The sequence below is a fragment of the Misgurnus anguillicaudatus genome, chromosome 11, assembly GCF_027580225.2.
Source record: "Misgurnus anguillicaudatus chromosome 11, ASM2758022v2, whole genome shotgun sequence".
Lineage (NCBI taxonomy): Eukaryota > Metazoa > Chordata > Actinopteri > Cypriniformes > Cobitidae > Misgurnus > Misgurnus anguillicaudatus.
The window spans coordinates 9,060,478-9,080,904 of NC_073347.2; the positions used below are offsets into that span (position 1 = coordinate 9,060,478).

The 20,427-nt window shown below is 36.6% G+C and overlaps 1 protein-coding gene across 3 annotated transcripts in view; it reads left to right on the top strand.

Moving 5' to 3' along the window:
* The first annotated feature begins 2,976 nt into the window (after positions 1-2,976).
* Positions 2,977-20,427, top strand: part of prkn (parkin RBR E3 ubiquitin protein ligase) — a 137,076-nt gene continuing 119,625 nt past the window's right edge. The window contains exon 1 of one of the 3 annotated variants that reach the window (XM_073872986.1): positions 2,977-3,218. In XM_073872986.1, the coding sequence (XP_073729087.1) occupies positions 3,212-3,218 (7 nt within the window). In that variant the 5' untranslated portion in view covers positions 2,977-3,211. The remainder of the gene's footprint in view (positions 3,219-20,427) is intronic. The other 2 variants (XM_073872985.1, XM_073872983.1) reach the window with 2 other exon arrangements.

Sequence of the window (20,427 nt, forward strand, 5' to 3'; positions counted from 1 at the left end):
TTGTCACTGCTGAAACCATCTATACTTTGTCGCTGCAAAGAAACCTTCATGTATACGAAAAGGGTTCAGCTATTGAGCAAAGGAGGAGATAAACTATTAATAATAAAATAAATAATAAAGTTTATTTAAAATTGTGAAAACATTTAAATGTTTCTGGCATTTTTACATCTCAATCATTTCTTTTCTGAACTCTGCAATTTTAAAAACGTTTGACATTTTACTACGCAAAACTACATCCTGGGCAACACGAATTATTGGGCACATTATGTCACCTTTTATGTTGACAGACATAAAAATGATAGTTCTGAGAAAGGCACTTGTAGAGCCAACATTTCAAATGCTTCTATATTTAAACAAGATTATTGACAGCTATGTGAGTCAGAAATGCTCTGAGGAACTAAAGTCTTGCTGAAAAGTCTTTTAAGTTTGGTCCTTTGACAGATGCTTTGACAGAAAGCGACTAAATGAATAACAAAACAACAAGAAAATGTTGTATTACGCAAAAAGTGTATTAAGTGTATGATTGATGTTTTATCTATATACTTCATCCTTCCCATGTCCAACACTGTCAAATCAGAACGTCAGGACTGACAGACAGTTCAGTTTTACACTGGTAAATGTGATCTTGTGCTGGCATTCATGTCACGTGAACGTCCATCTACACATTCATTCCATCAGGACTTGAAATTTAGAAACATGATTGTTTTGGAGCACCTCAGGTGCTTTAAACAATATGAATATCACATGAGAGTAAGTTTATACTCATATGAATGTAAAATCAAATTAACTTGTGTTGTTATTAAAATGATCTGTTTTTCAATCAGCTATTCCTGGAAAATGAAACATCTAAAAAAATTATCCCTTGAAGGAAAAGGCAAAATATTTTAATCTGTCATCTTGCTCATTAATATGCAAATTGAATCCTGTTTAGTCAGTCATTTTACCATGCGACTTAGGTTGTTATATGCCACATCATATTTGTAGAGATGTAGAAAACATAACATTGATGCCTTTTCAATTTGAATATTAATGAGGTTTAAATCATTTGCTAGTCTTCCAGATTTAGCAGGTTCTTGCATTTATTAAAGCGTACACAACAAACATTGCAATAAGAGAGATCTTTATACAAGGCATACAATCCTATTTGGAAGAGTTAAATGGCATTTGCATTTAATAATGCGATCATAAAATATAAAATATCCAATGAACTTCAGAGTTAAAGAACAAGTAAATCGTGGCCAAGTAAAATATGAGAAGCAGCATGAGTTTTCAGTTGCTTGGATAGTGACTTTTCAAGGTTATGTAACATAACAAACAAACAAGTTTTTGTGAGATTGTCTGGTTTTGGCGAGGCCATGCTAATCTGTGAAACCATTCAGCTGTTTATATGTTTGCAAAACAGCACTTCTAAGAAAGCAACTATGAAACAGTGTTGATCCAAATTAAACCAATTTGGATACATCTGACAGCAAACAATACTGATCTGCTAAGGTTCATGACATTGTTGATGTTCAAATCTGTTGACGCTTCCAATTAAAGGATCTGCTAAATGTCTGACAACTTCAAGATTAATGGTGAGCCAATTAAAATGAATCACAAAGTTTTTTTTTTCACTTTTCCCTGCTGGGATATCCAATTTTCTACATTCTGTTTTCAATTTTTAATCAGATAAAATGTAATATCAAATAAAATTTTTGCTTGTTTCTAATATTTAGCAAATTGCAAATGCCTTGAAAACAAACCTCAGGATAGCAATAAACCTTGCACAAGTAATTTGTATATTTGTAAACATCACTGCAAAAAAATACTTTCTTACTTAGTATCTTTTCTTGGTTTTCAGTAGAAATATAAAAAAAATCTTAAATTAAGATGCTTTTTCTTGATGAGCAAAATTACCTAAGAAAACAAGTTAGACAAAATAATATACAATTTAAGTGAATGTGTGCTTAAAACAAGCGTAAATATAGTAAATAAGTTTACTTTTTTCTTAAACACTTAATTAAAGAAACATTTACTTTCTCATCAGGTCTTGTTTGCTATATACGTTGACAATATTGCAACAACATGGAGTGGCCAATGTGGAGCCTTTGTCTATGGTAGCAACACTGTAATAACAATTAAAAGATAAAACAAAATAATATAATAAATAAAAGTACAAATAAAGTATTTAGGCCAAAACTACAATTACAACCCTTTCCTTATGCAGTGATTTTTTAGTTTCAAATAATCTACAATTCAAATAATTTTGTTCAATTCTATAATAAATTCCAGTTCGGTTCCAAACTACAATTAATTTACTTTTCTTGCTATAACTGCTGGGTACACTGCAAAAAAAAAAAAAAAAAACGCAGCAACTTGGTTTTGCAAGTCAATTCAACCTACTATTTTAGGTTTTGGCTTAAAAAAGTTGACATAACTTATAAATTCGAGTTAAAATTGTTTAAATTAATTTTAAGTTGGAACTTGTAACCATAGCTTAAGCTTGTAACATATAAATATGTTGATTTGACAATTTTTTTTATTTTTTCGTATTTTTAAATTGTACATGAATTAAAAGTATAAAGCCACACAAGCACACATTCAGCTAATTAAAGGATTATAATCAAAAAAGTATCAGGAAAATGCTGTACCAAAAAAAAGTATTTAACATGATTATTTTTATACATGATAATATTTTCTATTTCCTACCAAATTATTTTTATTGGAAAAATATAGCAAAAAAACTAACGATAAATACAAACCAAATGCATAATTATGGTTTTTAAAAATACGCTACAAATGCAGCCCTGTTGCAGACACCTTTCCTAATCTCATGCGCTTCTAATAACGTTTTTTAATGTCTCTTTTAGCATCGGTACGCGCTTTTTTTTCTGTTATTTCCCTTTAAAAAAGACGCTTCTTTTTCTCCATCACATCAACTTCCTGTATGACGTTTCCCAAATCCGGAAATGTAGTTTTCACCATCTACTATTTACATAAAGACACATATGAACAATTACTCTTTATTCTGTAGCTGTAATAAGTTTCTGGAAGTTAATTAAACCAATGGTTCGTCATTGTTATGTTAAATAATTGACTTACCGCTGGAAGGTTTATGTTGTAAGACTCCATTTCCCAGGAACCCTTTCGGTTGGCAGCAGCCGCACGGGTGCGATATGACAACAAACAAGAAAGTCACGCCGTAGTGAATCTCAACAGAAGATATCACATCATGATCGGTAAGTTATTGTTTATCTACGATACATTAAACGAAGACAGCCAGCATATACTATACTACAACAGCAGTGCGTTTGTTTCTTACATTTTAAAGCAGCTCTGTACGTCATTTGACATTGAACCTACGTTACAACTTTGACAGGTGTCACTGACAGCACGTGCATAGTCGCAGCTCAGTTTATGCAGGATTAGCAGTGTAAAATGGCTTTCACTTGAATTGGGCTATTTTTTGGTAGGGACAAGCGAGCATAGGACTCAACTACATAGGAAGGGTGTTCTCAGAGGTTATTATATTACATTTCAGATGTTTGGATGTAATTTATTTCAACTTATGGATTTACAGTAATTCAATTTGGCCTACTATATAAAAATCGTACTAATAATTGTGTATCTTTTACAAAATACAAAATATGTAATTCCTCCTAGTTTTATGCTTCCCCTGCAACCACCTGGTTTCCGATTGATATGCAATACCCACCTTCCCTAATCCAGGCAATTCCTGATGGATACTACCATCATGTTTATCCTAGGGCTGGGCGGTATATCAAGTTTTGGTAATATATCAGTATTTTTCCAAGCCGCTTACGGGACCGTCTATATCGGTATGGTCTGATAAAACCCCTTCTTCCTTGTAACAGAAGCTCAGTCAGAAATGCACACATAAGATTTCCAACCAGTTTGCATGTTGTACAGCTGTATATTTTAAAACAAGGAGGAAATCCCTGTCTTTAAATTTTTAATAAAGGTGTTTGTGACATCACACATGAGGCTTTGATTTGCATGTAAACAGTTATTCCACTATGTAGAAAATACAAAGATATGTTTCATATATTGCCACTCATCCCAAAATTTGGGTCAGTATCGCCCAGCCCAGTCTGCCATACATTTCTGACTTTAAAGGTTTTTGAGATGTTTAATGATGTAGTTAATAGCTTATCAATAGTCTTCCTTTTCTGGGTGTCTGACGTGATTTCTGACCCATCATAGTACATTTCCTTGTAGGGCTCCTTGATTATTGGCAAAATCATAATTACGATTGATTAAAATTAGGGCTGGGCAAATTTTTTTTTCGATTAATCTGTTTTTTTTACGTGGTCGATTAAAAATCAATTCTCAAAGAGCAGAATCTATTTTTTTCTTTCATATTTATTTCCGCAAACATTGAACGTAAGATTAATAACGTTAATCAAATTACTAGTCTTCTTCACTAGATGTCACCCTCTTTTTTGCCTTGCGCGATGTTACCAAAGAGGGAGAGGTGAGCCTGTCATTCATTCATTCAGTGCTTAAAATGGCGGTTTCAGGTGCTTCATCGACGTTGATGCTACCTTCACATGAAAAGTCAAGAGGTATGGAAGCATTTTAGATTTGCAAGATGACAACGTTAGTGTTGTGGCTTTTAATTTCTTTTTACTAATTACCCACTTGTAAACAGCTGTCACTGTTTTTTTTATTAATATAGTATTTGTATTAATTCTATATTCATTGAGTTGAATCGAGAATCGAGCATAAAAACCTACCCGAGAACCGGAATCGAAAATTGAATCGAGAATCGAAACCGAATCGATAGCTTGTGAATAGAAATCGAATCGATCTGGAACATCTGACTCGATACCCAGCCCTAGTAAAAATCATAAACAAGATTTTTTTAAATGATTACTCAGTGACTTTGAAAACATGCATTTATTTAACCTTTTTATAAAGTAAGTGTTGCAATAGGCTACACGTGTCAAAGCAGTGGTGCCTTCAGAAATGCCTTACAAACACAACGGTCCAGCAGCATGCAATTTAAAATTGCACAATAATTGTTTAACTCAATTATCTTGTTTTTGTAATTGTTTGAATAAAAAAATTCTAATTGAATATCAAAAACGATAAATTGAACAGTTCTACTTCCCAGTGCCTTCCTAGATATTCCCTGAAAAATTATATCAATGTTGAATCTGAAAAATCGTTAGAGCTTCTCTTTTGGACTGCTGAGCTCTGAATAAGATGTATTGATTATGTCTCTTTAAATGTGTCAAGCGTGTCGGTACGGAGCTCAGTGATCCCCCAGAGACAGGGATTTGGTATGAGTGAACTGACTGGCGCTTGTCTGGCAGGATGAGTATGAATCAAGCAGCACGCCTCCAGCCTCAGGCACAGCATCTACTGCTATTGTAACTATATCTGTGCCAATAGTCATGTCACGTAGCTCTGTTTTTATATTGACTTGTCAGTGAGGAGAACTACTCTTACTCTTGTCTCGCCGAGCCAGAACATGTACAGCAGGGCTATTCAATTAGTTTGTCGTGGGGGCCAGTTCATAAAAAGCATCTCAAACGAGGGGCCGGAGATATTAATGATGATGGCTACATTTTCCTACATTTAAACATACTAATGTTATATTTTGAAACTGCATGACAACAAAATCAGTGCATTGTACAATAGGCTTTTTCTACAAACATTTATTATGAAACTGCATACAACAACATTAGTGGATTGTTAGATGTCAAAGTAGGCTTTTTCTACATCCAGACATGTTGATATGTTGTATTTTAAAATTGCACAACAAAATAAGTGCATTGTAAGATGCCCAAGTAAGCTTTATTCTACACTTAAATAGGTAAATACGCAGCCCAGTCTCACGAAATTTCGCTATATAGTCACGTATTTTTCTATTCTCTTTTCGTGCTATTATCACGAAATTCCGTGTTTTTTCATGATCATATAACGAATTCCTGTTTTCGTGTGATTATCACATATTGGTTACTCGACTGTTTTGTCCTATTTTTTTACCATTGTCGCTTCGGTTTAGGGTTAGATTTACATTAAACGACATCCCTAACCAAACCCAACTCTAACCCTAACGCCAGGCGACATATAAAAAAATAAATCAGAAAAAATAGTATAGATCAATATATAAAGTGACATTCTAATGCAAGCACCAAATCTAACCCTAAACCGAAGCGACAATGGTTTAAAAATAGGACAAAACAGTCGAGTAACCAATACGTGATAATCACACGAAAACAGGAATTCGTTATACGATCACGAAAAAACACGAAATTTCGTGATAATAGCACGAAAAAAGAATAAAAAAAATACGTAACTATATCACGAAACTTTGTGAGACTGGTTAGCAATACGAGTCATATCACACTCATTGAGAATTTAACTTATTTACTCACTTCAGTGCACATAACAAAACAGTTTATAATATGGAACATAATTGTTTTATGCTGTTTTTTGTCAAAGCTAATTATTACAGTAGTCCTATTTAAACTACAACAGTAACTGGCAAACATTAGGCTACCTTCTAATAAGACTAAATATGTTCTTAGATTTCGCAAGAGCAGTGAAATCAGGTGTAACTTATGTTTGTCAGCACGATACGCATAAAGTGGTGAAGGTGCTGGGCTGTGAGCAATTGGCGCTGTTGCTCGTTTTAATTGCATTCTTGCGATGACTTGCATAATATTTGAGCCTTTGTCTGCTTTGAATTCTGGAGAAACGGCAGGATCTTTCTAGTTCACAAAATAGTTTCAACGAGTTTCCCTTATTAAGACATCTAACGTTAATGTCATTGTGGATAAGCAAGTCATCATTGAGCTGACATATCAGACAACAATTGTCGGAAAAGGCAGTGTTTATAAGCTGGAAAATAAAACAAATAAAGTTAAAACAGCTATAGAGTCCGATCTCTTAACTCACCACTGTCAGCTTTCGCGTCTTGAGACGCGGGCGCGAGCGGTGGAGGCTCGCGTTGTGGACCAAAGCGCGAATATAAACACGTGACACAGCTGCTCGCACCAGTCACGTGACTCGCGCTCTGCAGCTCATGCTGTATGAAACAGACGCACGCGCATCAACTCGTAACTGTACGGCCCGTTGTCTAACTTACTCAATTTATTCTAGAAATGTCTTTTTTACAGACTACATAAAGGGCCGGATCAAATTACCTTGCGGGCCAGGTTTGGCCAGCGGGCTGCCAATTGAATAGCCCTGATGTACAGGTTTACAAATGAATGTTTTTGTGGGTTAAATCTTGTGCAGGAAAATTATGTTGAGTTACGGTGTAAATAACAATGGGTGACATGAATTTTTAGCCGTTCTCCATCGTTGAAGACAGAAAAATACATCAGCCCAAATGAGTAGGGAGAACTTTTTGACGTTGCGTTACCTGAGTTGTTTAATCTTGTGTTATGTCACACATGCAGCCTGTTACAAGCTGATCCTGAAGCAGCAATCAATTTTACAACTCTAACATAAGATTAATGTCTGAGTCTGAGATTTTGAGAGCTGTTTAAATGAAAGAAGATCCTGTAATTTAAAGGAATATTTCACTTAAAAAAAACATGTCATCCAAGATGTTTATGTCTGTCTTTGTTCAAATAAAAGAAAGTCGAAAAGGATTTTTCTTCATAATGGACTTGAGTGGACTGCTTGCAGATTCAATGCAGTTTAAAATGATCGTAATTTTCACCAAAAAAATAAGTACTTTTTAACCACAACGTTTTGTCTTGCACTAGCCTTGTGATTGGAGCTGGACAAAAAAAATCACCTGCCATTCTCATCAGTAAAGCCGGTTCGTTGATTAGTAGTAAATCGGCATCATCTGCTTTCATAGAAGCTTGGCAAAATCGTGTTCATATTCATGGAAAATCGCCTCCGATAACGTTTGCGATTTTGCCTAGCTTCTCTGTGAACTACGGCTCTGCGGATGACTCTCCTGATTTGCCAAGTGGTTGATGTCCTCAGGGCAACATTATGTTGACCCTGGGACAACATTTGAATCAACCAATCAGATTTTAGAAATAAGTTTACAGTTTGTTTTAAGTTTAAGCTTACAACCAGGATTACCAGGATTCATGTCCCTCTGATTTTAGGGTTTGGTTATGGTTAGGGTTGGGATTTGATGTGGGTTTGGGTTTTATTTAGAAAAAAATTGTCCTTGGGTCAACACAATATGTTGCCCTGAGCCTGAGGACATCTCTCACTTGGCAAAATCAGTTCAAGCTGCTGCGGATGGTGAAGGGTTTGTAGATTCTTCTGAAGTTGCTTAGAATTTATACTTATCTAGATGGCAATGTAATCTGTAAAATTTGAAAAGTGACGATCATCTGGGCAATATAATGTAAACATGTCAGTTGATTACATCCTTACATCCGGGGAATTATCTGTTGTTAAAACAATAAAACTCAAACTGTGGAGAGCCTCCAGTAAAAAAATGACTTTTTGTGTATATGACTTTTAGGATGTTTTTCTAACTATCATGTCGATGTACTCCACTCGGATGCGGTGATCACAGACATCAGATTCATCCTCTCAGAGTAGTGGGGAAAAGCACAACGCACGTACAGAAAATGACTCTGTAAATAACTGCAATTTTATGTTTCAAACCAAGATTGCTAAAGTTAAGGATTGCCGTTTTAACAGCTTGACGTTAAAATTGTATATAGTTCAAGAAACAACATGAAGCTGAGTGACTCATTTTGTCTTATAAAGTTTTTCATAAAATGACATTTTTTAATTGTTTGGCCAAAAGTATTTGGCGTGACATTTAAAATTCAAAACATGTTCTGACACTAAAAAGTAAAATTGATTTCAAATTCACTTAATTACGAACAAGTTACTTTATGTTGTATTGTAAATGTTTCTTAAATGTCAGTTCTCTCTGTATTAAAAAGTGAAGTGTCTGTTTTACTCCTTTGAGAGCTAGCTGTCAGACAGCTTTGAGCTAAAAGACTTGGTGCCTGCTGAAGATTTAGAAATAGAAAGTCAGAAGTAAAGCAGTTAGTTGTGTAAGTACATACCATAAGTCTGCTCTGTTAAACCTTTGCTGCTGTCCCTGAGCTGAGAACAAGTGTTACAACATGTTAAATGTGCCAGACTCACATGCAATGTAATCCAACCAATCATTGCAAAAAGATCTCTGAATATAGCTGACCCTCACCTCTGTCCCGTTACAGTTTTCGCTCCATCTCTCCTCCATCCCATCGCCTCTCTTAAAGGGGGTAATATTCCGAGCTCAGAGCCCTCCCTTCAGACAGCACGCCAAATATGCTTTATTAGTTTATTTCATATTTGATTACATGGTAATGCAAACTCGTGAAAGATTATTCAGCACCATTTTGAATGTTTCGGGGTACAACATTTCAACATATTTATCTTTTCGACCACTTTTTATTCCACTGTCTGTAAAGCATCACTTTAGAGACAATGACAGTTCCGATAATCAGAATCAGGGCATCCGGTGTCCGATATATGATGCCGATTTTCTGGGCCGATATGTTTGGCTGCCGATTTTCTGTTTGTACATGATAATCAAAATGTCTTCATCATGAGCAGCAGATATTTTAAATGTAAAAATGTCACTATTAAAGCCAAAGTATTAAAAAAATTACCTTCTCCTCCACACCATGCATTTATCAGACACAGATATTACCTGATACTCTGCGGTCATCATTGCTTGCTCTTTGCTCTGTTTTTTACCATGGTTTTTATTACTTTGTAGGATAAGTCCTTCTTTGGTAGACCTGCTAAATTATCATCATGAAGTTAACATATTACATTTCTAATTTTTTTTTGGTTTATACTGTTATTTAGTGTAAATATTATATGACTACTTGTGCTGATAGTAACGTCTTGTGAGTTCAGTGTTGGACAAATCGGTTGTTTCAGCCTATCATCCAACGAATCGGTTTAAATGATCGCAAAAATGTAACAAAGTGTTACTGTAACAACAGAGAAAACATTTCTTCGCTGGATATGATTTGGTCTGCGCCGGCATATTAATCTGCCTAATTTGCAGCACGATCGGCCAAAGCCAGTTGTTTTAAATATGCCAAAAAATCCGATAAATTGGTTGACCTCTAGTAACATTGGTTTGCAAATAGATAAAATAACAAAAATCTTTTATGTGACCCACATCTTATATCTATAAATCTTAAATGTCACTATGACAGAAAAGAGAAATAATAAATGAAAAAATCCTCAAACTCATCAAAACATTAAAACAAACTCATAAAAACTGTAGAGTAACACATATGGATGCACGATCTTGATTTTTCATGGCCGGTTTTTATACCGGTTTTCTTAACAAGCTAATTGGCCGATTCCGGTCTGGTTTCCGTTTTTTTTTCTTATCAAGCAACAAACAAGAAAGAATGAAAGTTTACATAAACAATATGTTTATTTGGTATTTAACAGGCTAAACTTGGTTTGGCTATTGAAAACAATAACTGTAACCATCTAAAATTAACAGCAGTAACTGTGCAGTAGGCTACATTCAATACAAAAATAAGTGGTAAAATGGGACCATGACATGGATGGTTGAGTAAGGGGTTGATGGTCTTGCCTGTTTTGCATTATCAACAGACTTTTCATACTTATTGTGTTCTATCATGTGATGAACTTAAATGTCTGACCAAGTTTGTTGTGGTGAATGCAGGACTGGTCTGATAAAAGACAGACAAATTTATCCAAATTAAATAAATTGCTCTACATATTAAAAAATACAAATGTATCAATTCAATTCAATTCAATTCAATTTTATTTATATAGCGCTTTTCACAATACTCAATTGTTTCAAAGCAGCTTTACATTAATAGAAGCAGTAAAAGCACAGAAAAACGACAGATAGCACAACATAATACACAATAGCATAAGCAGTCAAATTTGCTGCGGCTATGACGCAACATTATGAGCGAGCGTATTACTAATGTAACGTCTAGAAGAAGAAGCTAAGTTAAGCCAAAGCAGACTACCTCCCCGGGGTAAAAAACCCCCTAGGAGAAAAAAAACAAAAACCCCGGGTTGTTTAGCCGAGGAAATAAAAATAAAAAGTCCTAGGAGGGAAAAACCCTTGGGAGATATACATGTATACACACACATATAAACGGATAAGGAGCTTAAGCGGAGATTAAGCGGAGATTAAGCAGGGATTAAGCAGAGATTAAGCAGATATTAAGCGGGTCCTGCCGGTGGTCGTTGGTCAGGCATCAGCTGGGCATCACATTGAAGGACGACCAGTAGATCAGAGGTGTGCCGACTTTCACATCTACCGGAACTGGGTCTGTTTGTCCCATTGTCCTCAGGGTCAATGGGACCCAGGGACGAGACCGGGAGAGAAAAACAAAATCATATTAGCGTAGGGGCCGTTCGCATGTAATGCAAGTGTCACACAGTGATGTGGTTTAATCAGCTTAGTTTCAGACAGACTAACTATTGCGGCATAATTATGTTATCCACAGTTGAGGATTTTGCAAATTGGGGGCCCACTGTGACGGTATATATGGTAACTTAGGGTCACCTTCCGATTTTTAAGAGAAAATGAAACCTGTCGACCCGTTTGACTAAGGCCTGTAACCCCACTGTCGTCGTTAATGCAGGTTCAGTGGCAAACGGGTCTATATTGCATATTATTTACAAGATCACAAGAAAACGCCAACATCGCAACCTGACCATACGTGTCAACCCGTTTGACTAAGGCTGGAGGCCCCACTGTCGTCGTTAATGCAGGTTCAGTGGCAAACGGGTCTGTATGGCATACTATTCACAAGACACAAGAAAGCGGCAAAATCGCAACCCGACCATGTGTGCCAACCCGTTTGACTAAGGCCGGAAGCCCCACTGTCGTCGTTAATGCAGGTTCAGTGGCAAACGGGTCTGTATGGCATACTATTCGCAATACAAAGAAAGCGCCAAAATCACAACCCAACCATACGTGCCAACCCGTTTGACTAAGGCTGGAGGCCCCACTGTCGTCGTTAATGCAGGTTCAGTGGCAAACGGGTTTGTATGGCATACTATTCACAAGACACAGAAAGCGCCAAAATCACAACCCAACCATACGTGCCAACCCGTTTGACTAAGGCTGGAGGCCCCACTGTCGTCATTAATGCAGGTTCAGTGGCAAATGGGTTTGTATGGCATACTATTCACAAGAACACGAAAGTTCCAAAATCGCAATCCGACTATAGGTTAAGATAAGGTTTTTATTTATTTATTTGGTTGGTCTGTGTTATGACCGCGAGTGCTTTGTTCCGTACAGATAACTATTTCGAGTTAAGTACTTTTACTAGACAAATTATGTGAATGCTTTGTTGAAGAGAAAAGTTTTAAGTCTAGATTTAAAATTATCGACTGTGTCTGATTCTCGGACATCGGTTGGTAAATCATTCCAGAGCTTAGGGGCTAAGTAGGAAAATGACCTACTTCAAATTAAAATGAAATCTGTATTATATACAGTAGGATTGCAGCACTTGCCATCAGTGTGTATTTTAAGCTGTGTTTAAGAGAGAGATAAGGTTACGTGTTCAGTACTACATGGCAATAATAATGAAATACATCTTTGGTCCTTTCATTAATTTCATGAAGCCTCTACGTTAGTTTCAGGTAAGCTAAAGCTTCTGATTACAAAGCTTATTGTCCTGCGCACAGATTTCGAAATGCTTTTACACAAAACACATGTTTGCGAATGATAAAAATGTAGTCTGTGCACGCGGGTGCACTTCTGGAACAATCGGCCGAAAAAATACAAAAACGTCCGGTTGCCGATCGCACAAAAACCGGCCGGTTCCGATCTCTGGCCAGTCAACCGGTGCATCCCTAGAAACACAACACCTACCCATCTTTTTTGGGGGTTTTCTTTGTTATTTGGTCCAGGTCATCTTTTTCAGAAACATTTTTTAAATGTATGTTTTGTAATAAAAAAATTATGTTGGCATTATAGTTTTATGCATTTTTGTAATTGGAGCTTCTGATAATTACGTAATATTTCTTAAACATTAATTCTGAGTATTTGCATATTATAGCATATTAAGTACAGATTATTTTGCATATAACACAAAACCAAACTTTATAATCAGAACTGAACATCTGCGCAAGCGCACAGCAATGGTTGCCAGCTTCGCTTATCAAAATCATCCTAATGTACATTCAAAAATAGCCCAAAAGCATCCCGATGACTATTCACAGTCCAAAAACCAGTAACTAATGAACAAAATCCTTTCATCTTTAACCCACAGGAAAAACAACCCACAGAGAAAGTTTAAACAGTAGCCAAATCTGAACTCGAAAAAAGCAGAGGACTTGTCAACGCCACCCAACGCACAGCAGCTCTCGTCAAATGTACGCTTTATCTCTGGATAAATGTACAAAGCTGAGTTGAAGAAAGTTGTTCTTAAGAAGTTTTCAGACTTCTCAATTCATTTTAATCAAAAAACGCTTTTGAAATTCAGGAGCCTCTCTGATTGGTGGTTCTCAAGAGTTGCAACTCTGCAATGGTTTGATAAATAAGTTGATTACGGGGTGCTATACTTTTCGCATTTAAAACAACATAGAAAATGCGACCGCGTCACTTTCCTTATTTTTTCCAAGCTTTTGGGTGGTGTCTGCCGTTTGCTAAGTAACCTAAGCATGCTTAAAGCCCTGTTTCTGCATTTCTGATGTTAATCTGGAGTACCTATAGAGTAGTATTACATCCTTTATATCTCCGAAGAGTCTTAAGTTTAATCAGATTTATAAAAAAAGATTAGCTTTACTGAATCTTTCCGATAACGTACAAAAAAATGAAGAAGGATTGTTACTACCACGGGAGGAGCGAGTACGAGTCATGCAACACTATACAACACTGTTTAACTTATGATTCACTACATGTTCGTGTCATTTATATAATATGCAGGCGCCTATTTCCAACATAAGACAGAAGTCTTACTTACCGCATGCAACTCATGACCCGGTTGGGAAAATCCAGCGCATCAAACACACGCAAAACGCCGCTGCTACCCCGGATAATAAACTATATCCATTGTTTCCTTAAGGCTGGCTTTCTTCTCCTCTGTGTCGTGTGATGTGATGTTTGTAAGTTCTAGCGTCTCCCGCTGATTGACGGGTGGGCGGGGTTTTCCAGGGGAAGTGATGGTGCATCTCGCGATGGTAAAATACTGCCACCATCACAGCCCTAGGTTCTTTTAACTGGAAGGTGGGACTTCCTGCACCAGAGCCCCCATATTGAGCACTCTATTGTCTGCCTAGCGGTGTTCAATTTTGTTATATCTACTGTATTATCTTTGGTACATATATGGGCGTCTTCCCGGACAGGTCCCAGACTAAGATGCATGTTTGAGCTGTCTTAATTTAAAAACCTCTTGCACTGACATATCTTATTTGTAAGGTATATTTGTAAAAACTACTTTAAGCAACACTAAAGAGTTTTTGCTCTTTGCTCCCCCTAAAGGTTGGAAACAGAATTGTCCATTACCACTGTCGTAAATAATTTAGCCTACTGCAGCAAAGCTGGCTCTGATTGGATTGTAGGTCTGCAGTTTTTCTAGTTTTCACTCGAACTACAGGACCGCGACCCGACGGTTGGAAACTTCTTTAGTGCGATAGAGGGCTGCAAACCGAATGTGAAAGTGCCGTTCACCCTGTTTCGAGTGGATGGACGACAGAGACTTTTTTTTGGAAACGTTATTTTTAAGGTTAAAAAAACTCTTTAGTGTTTCTTTAAGTGTCATAATATATCTAAGACCAAGTCCTGGATTAATCTAAACTCTGTCACATAATAAATCAAAAGTGTTTCTGGTTTCTACATTTCAATTTAAATGTTTGTTTGTGACAAATATTTCACATAATCCACTTTATCTGTGATAAAGCAAACACAACACAACTGGAAGCAAAAAGTGACCAAGTTTTCAGATCTGGCGGATCTGTCTGTGCAGGACTGCGTGAAATCAAACACAGCTATTGTTTGTATGCAGTAGGCATCAGATGGTCATTTACAGACTCTGGGTGACACCTAGGGCTTGTAGTACTGTAACTGCCCTGGAGCAGATTTTATCCTGGAAAAACAACCACCACGCTAGTGCTTAAAGACTCTCACAATATGAGCTGACAAATAGATAAAGTAGCTAAAGATTGAATCAGGCTGGTTTGGCCGTCCAATGTGGCTGAGATCCAAAACAAGTGGCTTTAGACCTGTGCTGTCCTCTGGTGGAGATGAAGAAACAGATTGACAGTGGATATCTGCCTAAAGTAAAAGTGAAGGGTGGGTTGGGTGCAAGAAGATCTGCTTATAAAGAGAAAGAGAAATTTAGTGTCAAAGGGGAGAGAGAGAGAGAGAGAGAGAGAGAGAGCAGCGTGTTGGTTGTCTCCCGGGATAGGAGTTCAGAGGGACAGGATTATTTACTCTCTGTGTTTGGATTCCAAGGAGAGAATAAATTGCTATTGATTTTTGCAGTTAAGTGTCTTTCCTGCCTCTAGACTGTCTGTGGGCAAAGAATAATTTGCTTTAATATGTATTCACATTCGTCTTGGCTCTTTTTCCTCTATGTCCAAAGCGGAAGTTATCTTTGACGCGGCACGCTTTGACTTATTCTCGCTGTCAGCGCTCAGAGACGCTGTGTGAGTGAATGATTTACTGTAAGTGATTCTGAATGCGTAAAGGGAGGATGGAGGAATTTGCAACTTTTAGAGGTTTTGCATTATTCTGTTTATAAAACAAAATCATTTAAATTGGGTTACAGGCAGTGTGCACAGCCAGTGCTCAAATCCATTGAGGCTGCCGGTCACCATTTAAACTGAATAAGTAGGCTTACTGTATACTTGAATGGTTATTTCAGGTGAAGGCATTACAGCTGTGAGCCAACTTGGCATACTACACTTTAATTCTATTCAAAGTTAATTCTAGAGCGCTTTTCACAATGTTGCATTGTTGCAAAGAAGCAATTCACATTGAATACATTTAAGTAAAAATACTAGAGACTAAAAATAAGATAGAAGACATGGTATTATTGCAGTGTTTCATAAAATGTACATTAGTGTTACAGCTTCTGTGGGTTTGTAATCGGACTGTTATATTCATAGTGGTATTAAAGGGACACTCCACTTTTTCTGAAAATATGCTCATTTTCCAGCTCCCAAAAGTTAAACAATTGATCTTTACCGTTTTGAAATCCATTCAGCTGATCTCCTGGTCTGGCGCTACCACTTTTAGCATAGCTTAGCACAATCCATTGAATCTGATTAGACCATTAGCATTGCACCTAAAAAGTAACTGAAGAGTTTCGATATTCTTTCTATTTAAAACTTGACTCTTCTGTAGTTACATTGTGTACTAAGACCGACGGAAAATTAAAAGTTGTGATTTTCTAGGCAGATATGGCTAGGAACTATACTCTCATTCTGGCGTAATAATCAAAGACTTTGCTGCTGTAACATGGCTGCAGGAGGCGCAATGATATTATAAGTATTTTAAAGTGACAGGAACCTGCTGCTTGTGCCAGAAATGATTATTACATAAAAAATAAAAATCACTCACTTTTTGAACATTATACATTTAATTCATACAGTGAGGACTTTGCAGTGTTTTATTTTTATTTATTGCTAATGTTTAATTATAGATTGTTGGCAGACAATTTTATACCTAACGTATTTACATTTAAAACAGATAAAACAAAATGAGTATAGTCTTAAAAAACATTTGGTTGATTTTTAATGCTGTAACATGGTTGTAGTACATTGCAGTTACTGTGACATCCAAAACACATCAGCCTATATGTGATTTTAATTAAAACTTCAGTAAATTGTCTTTAAATTATATTTGTTTAATGTTTTCAGTTCATAAGATATTTTTTTGATTACTGAAATTTTAATTTAACGATTAAAACCAGAATCCAGAAAAATGAAAACGGAAAACACTGAATTTGAGAATAAAAAAATGAATGTATAAAATCTTAGCTAATCAGCCAATCAAAACATTTTATTTTCGACAAGGTATTTGTTTCAGAGATCATTTTAGCCATTAGCCAGGGGTGCGTTTCCCAAAACTGTATTTGTAGTCTCACCCCCTCAACAAAGATATTGGTCTTCCTGCTTGCAATGATGCAAAATGATGATTTTTACATCATTGAAAGAAGGAAGTGCAACACTGAAATCTGTATTTCTCCTCTCTCAGCGGCAACTGAGTAAATGATGCATGACCATTCAAAAACATGACTGAGGTTCTAACTATACAAAGCTTAATGCAAATGGGTGATGTGTCCCTTTAACCCCTAGTTGCTCCAGAGGTGTGCGATCTCTGTCATATCAATTGTAAGTCGCTTTGGATAAAAGCATCAGCTAAATGAATAAATGTAAATGTACTGTCGCAAGTTACGTTGTTACTGACGAAGGTCAAGGATTTTGTGTTTCCTGAAACCATAGTTCAATAAACATTAGCAAGCTGCATTGCAAACTTGTGTGGTTTGAACGACAGCTCTTCACCTGTCGTTAGAAGCATTGTTCTTTGTTATTATAATATGTAGACTTAGGTTGATCATGCTTTTAAACAAAATAAGCAAAAAACAAACAAACATGTAGTACATTCTGTATCCATCATTCTAAATATATTAAACATTTATTTATGTCTTTAAGTTTGTAAACAGAATTAAAGCGCTGCATTTGAAAACTGCCCAGTCATACAAGCTTTAAGACCCTGGGGAATCTCTGGGAGGAGTGACATAAGATAGCCTGAAAAAACCCAGACAACTTCCGGCAAATTTAGATTTGCTCTGCAAGTAGTCTGGCAAAGAGGCCATTCAAGCCTATTTCCAATGCCGAGAAATCGCGGCACCAATCAGAAACGTTGGGGCGGGCTTTACATGATGACGACAGCGCAGCGACGGTGAAGCAGATTTTGTAAATTTTTTACCGACTGGATCCGGCAAAAGTCTGATATAGCTCTGCATGTCATCTCCTTCATCACTGTGATTGGTTTTAGGTCTATCCAATTGGACACAGGCATTTGAGAGACGTCTGTTGGTGACGCCCCTTTGGAAATTATTTGTCTATGAAGCTTTGCCAGACCATTACTCAATTACAACTGGTTTTATGAATTGAATATCCTGAAAATAAACATCAGATAACTAAATCACGATAACAAATCACTCTCCTGATGCAATATATGTTATTTACAGCAATAATCTGACATTAAATCGATTCGCACAGATTACTTAGTACTTCACCTCACACGTGACATCATCAACTATGTAAACCAACATGGTTCAAACGACGAATGTGCAACTCTGCTTTTGGGAAACAGTCGTGACAAGGTAGTTAGTTTCTCCAACTATGCATCGTACTATGGTGATGTAGCAGCGAGTAACGTCCTTGTTCGGGGAACGCACCCCAGAACGATGAATAAATACAGACCGGTCTGGAAGTTCACTTCGGTTCATGCACGTAACTGCGACAAAGTAGTGCCTCCGATGAGACGTCTATATGTATATCATCCAGTCACTTTTGCCATACAATTTTTACTGATTTTGGATACTTCAAATGTAACTTTGTATACAGTGTTAAACAATAACAGCAAAACTTGTGAAATAATGCCAGCTATCTTCGTTTGAGCAGAAATCTTAGTTTTCCATCAGCTAAAATGCAGTTAATTTCCAACTGAACATGGCAATTCAGACTCATTTTCCATTTACACCTTTAAAACTTTTTATAACCCAGTGACCTTTGAAGAGAACAAATTTGACGATTTACCGCCAGACTTTTTACTTCTTTTCAGGCTGCCAAGAGGGAATTCAAAAAGCATCTATTTTAATCACATATTAACATTCAGTAGTTCTTTTAGCTCTTTATCTAAGTCCTGATATGTCTTTTCAGTCATATTTCCGCTTATTGGTTGCACCCGAGGTACAGAAAGAGAAGAGACTTTGAGAAATCTGGGCTTTGGTGTGTACTGGCAGAAAGGAAATTGGTGTGTCAATCACAGAGTTTCATATCTCCGAGCTGGCTGTCAAGAGAATCAGAGAAATGGATGGAGACACTGAAAGTAAAGAGTGGCAATAAACAGCATAGGTTGGAGAAAGTAAGTAAAGCGATAGATACCATGGCACGGCTGTAAGTACCGGTATCTAATTACCTCGACACGTTCCAGAGCCGTGGTGAAATTGAACAGGATAATGACTGTACTGCTGTCAATCAATACTAGCTGCAGGGTCAGTGGATTTGCGCGAAAATGTTTGTCGCCGAGTTTAATGTCTATCATTAGGTTACCTTTAAGGGTCTACGAGGTTGTTTAAGTCTCGAATGCTGTCATTTCTGAGGATAATGGATTACTTGCGTCTGCGGTAAATAACAGGCCTATAGAGGTTGGAACAAGATGCATATATTTTTGTATGGCTGGAGACTTTCTTTTCCTCCAAGGCTCAAAGTCTTCATTGATGGATGGGCAGCGTTTCTGAACTCCCTCAGGTTTGAATACTTCTGGTCTACATACTAATGCAGTTTTTTCTTTCATTGCACCCTAAGGACCCCATTCCCATTCTCTGAACACCTCACTTTGATCCATTTTCCCTGAATTAATGTTGTATTGTTTAGTCAATGATTAGACCTAGGAATAATTTCATGGTTCAGTTGTGCCGATGAGTGAATAGCCACCTGAAACATGCCGGGCGCCTTCTCTGAACGACCGACTTTATAATTAAAAGTTGAGGATGGGGCCTGGAAAACAAATTCTGCCTGAAATTGGAATTGGTTACACAGGCTCTTATGCAAATATGAGACGAAAGTGGCGATCGCAGCCTCGGGCCTAATATGAAGGACGTAAGCAGGACGCAGGTGTAAAAACACTTCCTTCGAAAATATGAAGGAAGCAAGAAAACCGCTTCAATCTGTAACACATGGATTTAAAATAAAATGAAGTATATAAACACATTCAGACTGGGTAAAATATAATACATGATTTATAACATAATTGCAGCTAAATTTGGTGTCCAATGTCATATTTTTTTCTTTTTTCAAATGGTTATATTTTTTACTATTTTAATAAATTGGTACTCCTTGTAATGAAAGATGTTACAGGCCATAACAATATAATATTTTATTATATAATCTACAAAATATTTAAATACTAATTTAAAATTATACACATATTTCATACAACATTTGATTCCTTTGTAAAATTGCCGATGCATACACACTTGTGACGGCACATCAGTTGAATTCTTCGTCATTGCCTTTTGTTGTCACATTGATGTTAACTTTGTTTCATGTAGTAAACATGTATTTCTTTTTTCTTTATTTTTTATTGCTACATGTTTTGTCATCATTCTTATGTGTAAATAACCTAAGGTCATCATAATTTTTTTTAGTAATGTTCTACAATAAGATTGTAGCTATTTGTTAACGTTAGTTAAAGGTGGTGTGTGTAAAGGTTAGCGACATCTAGTGGTGAGATTG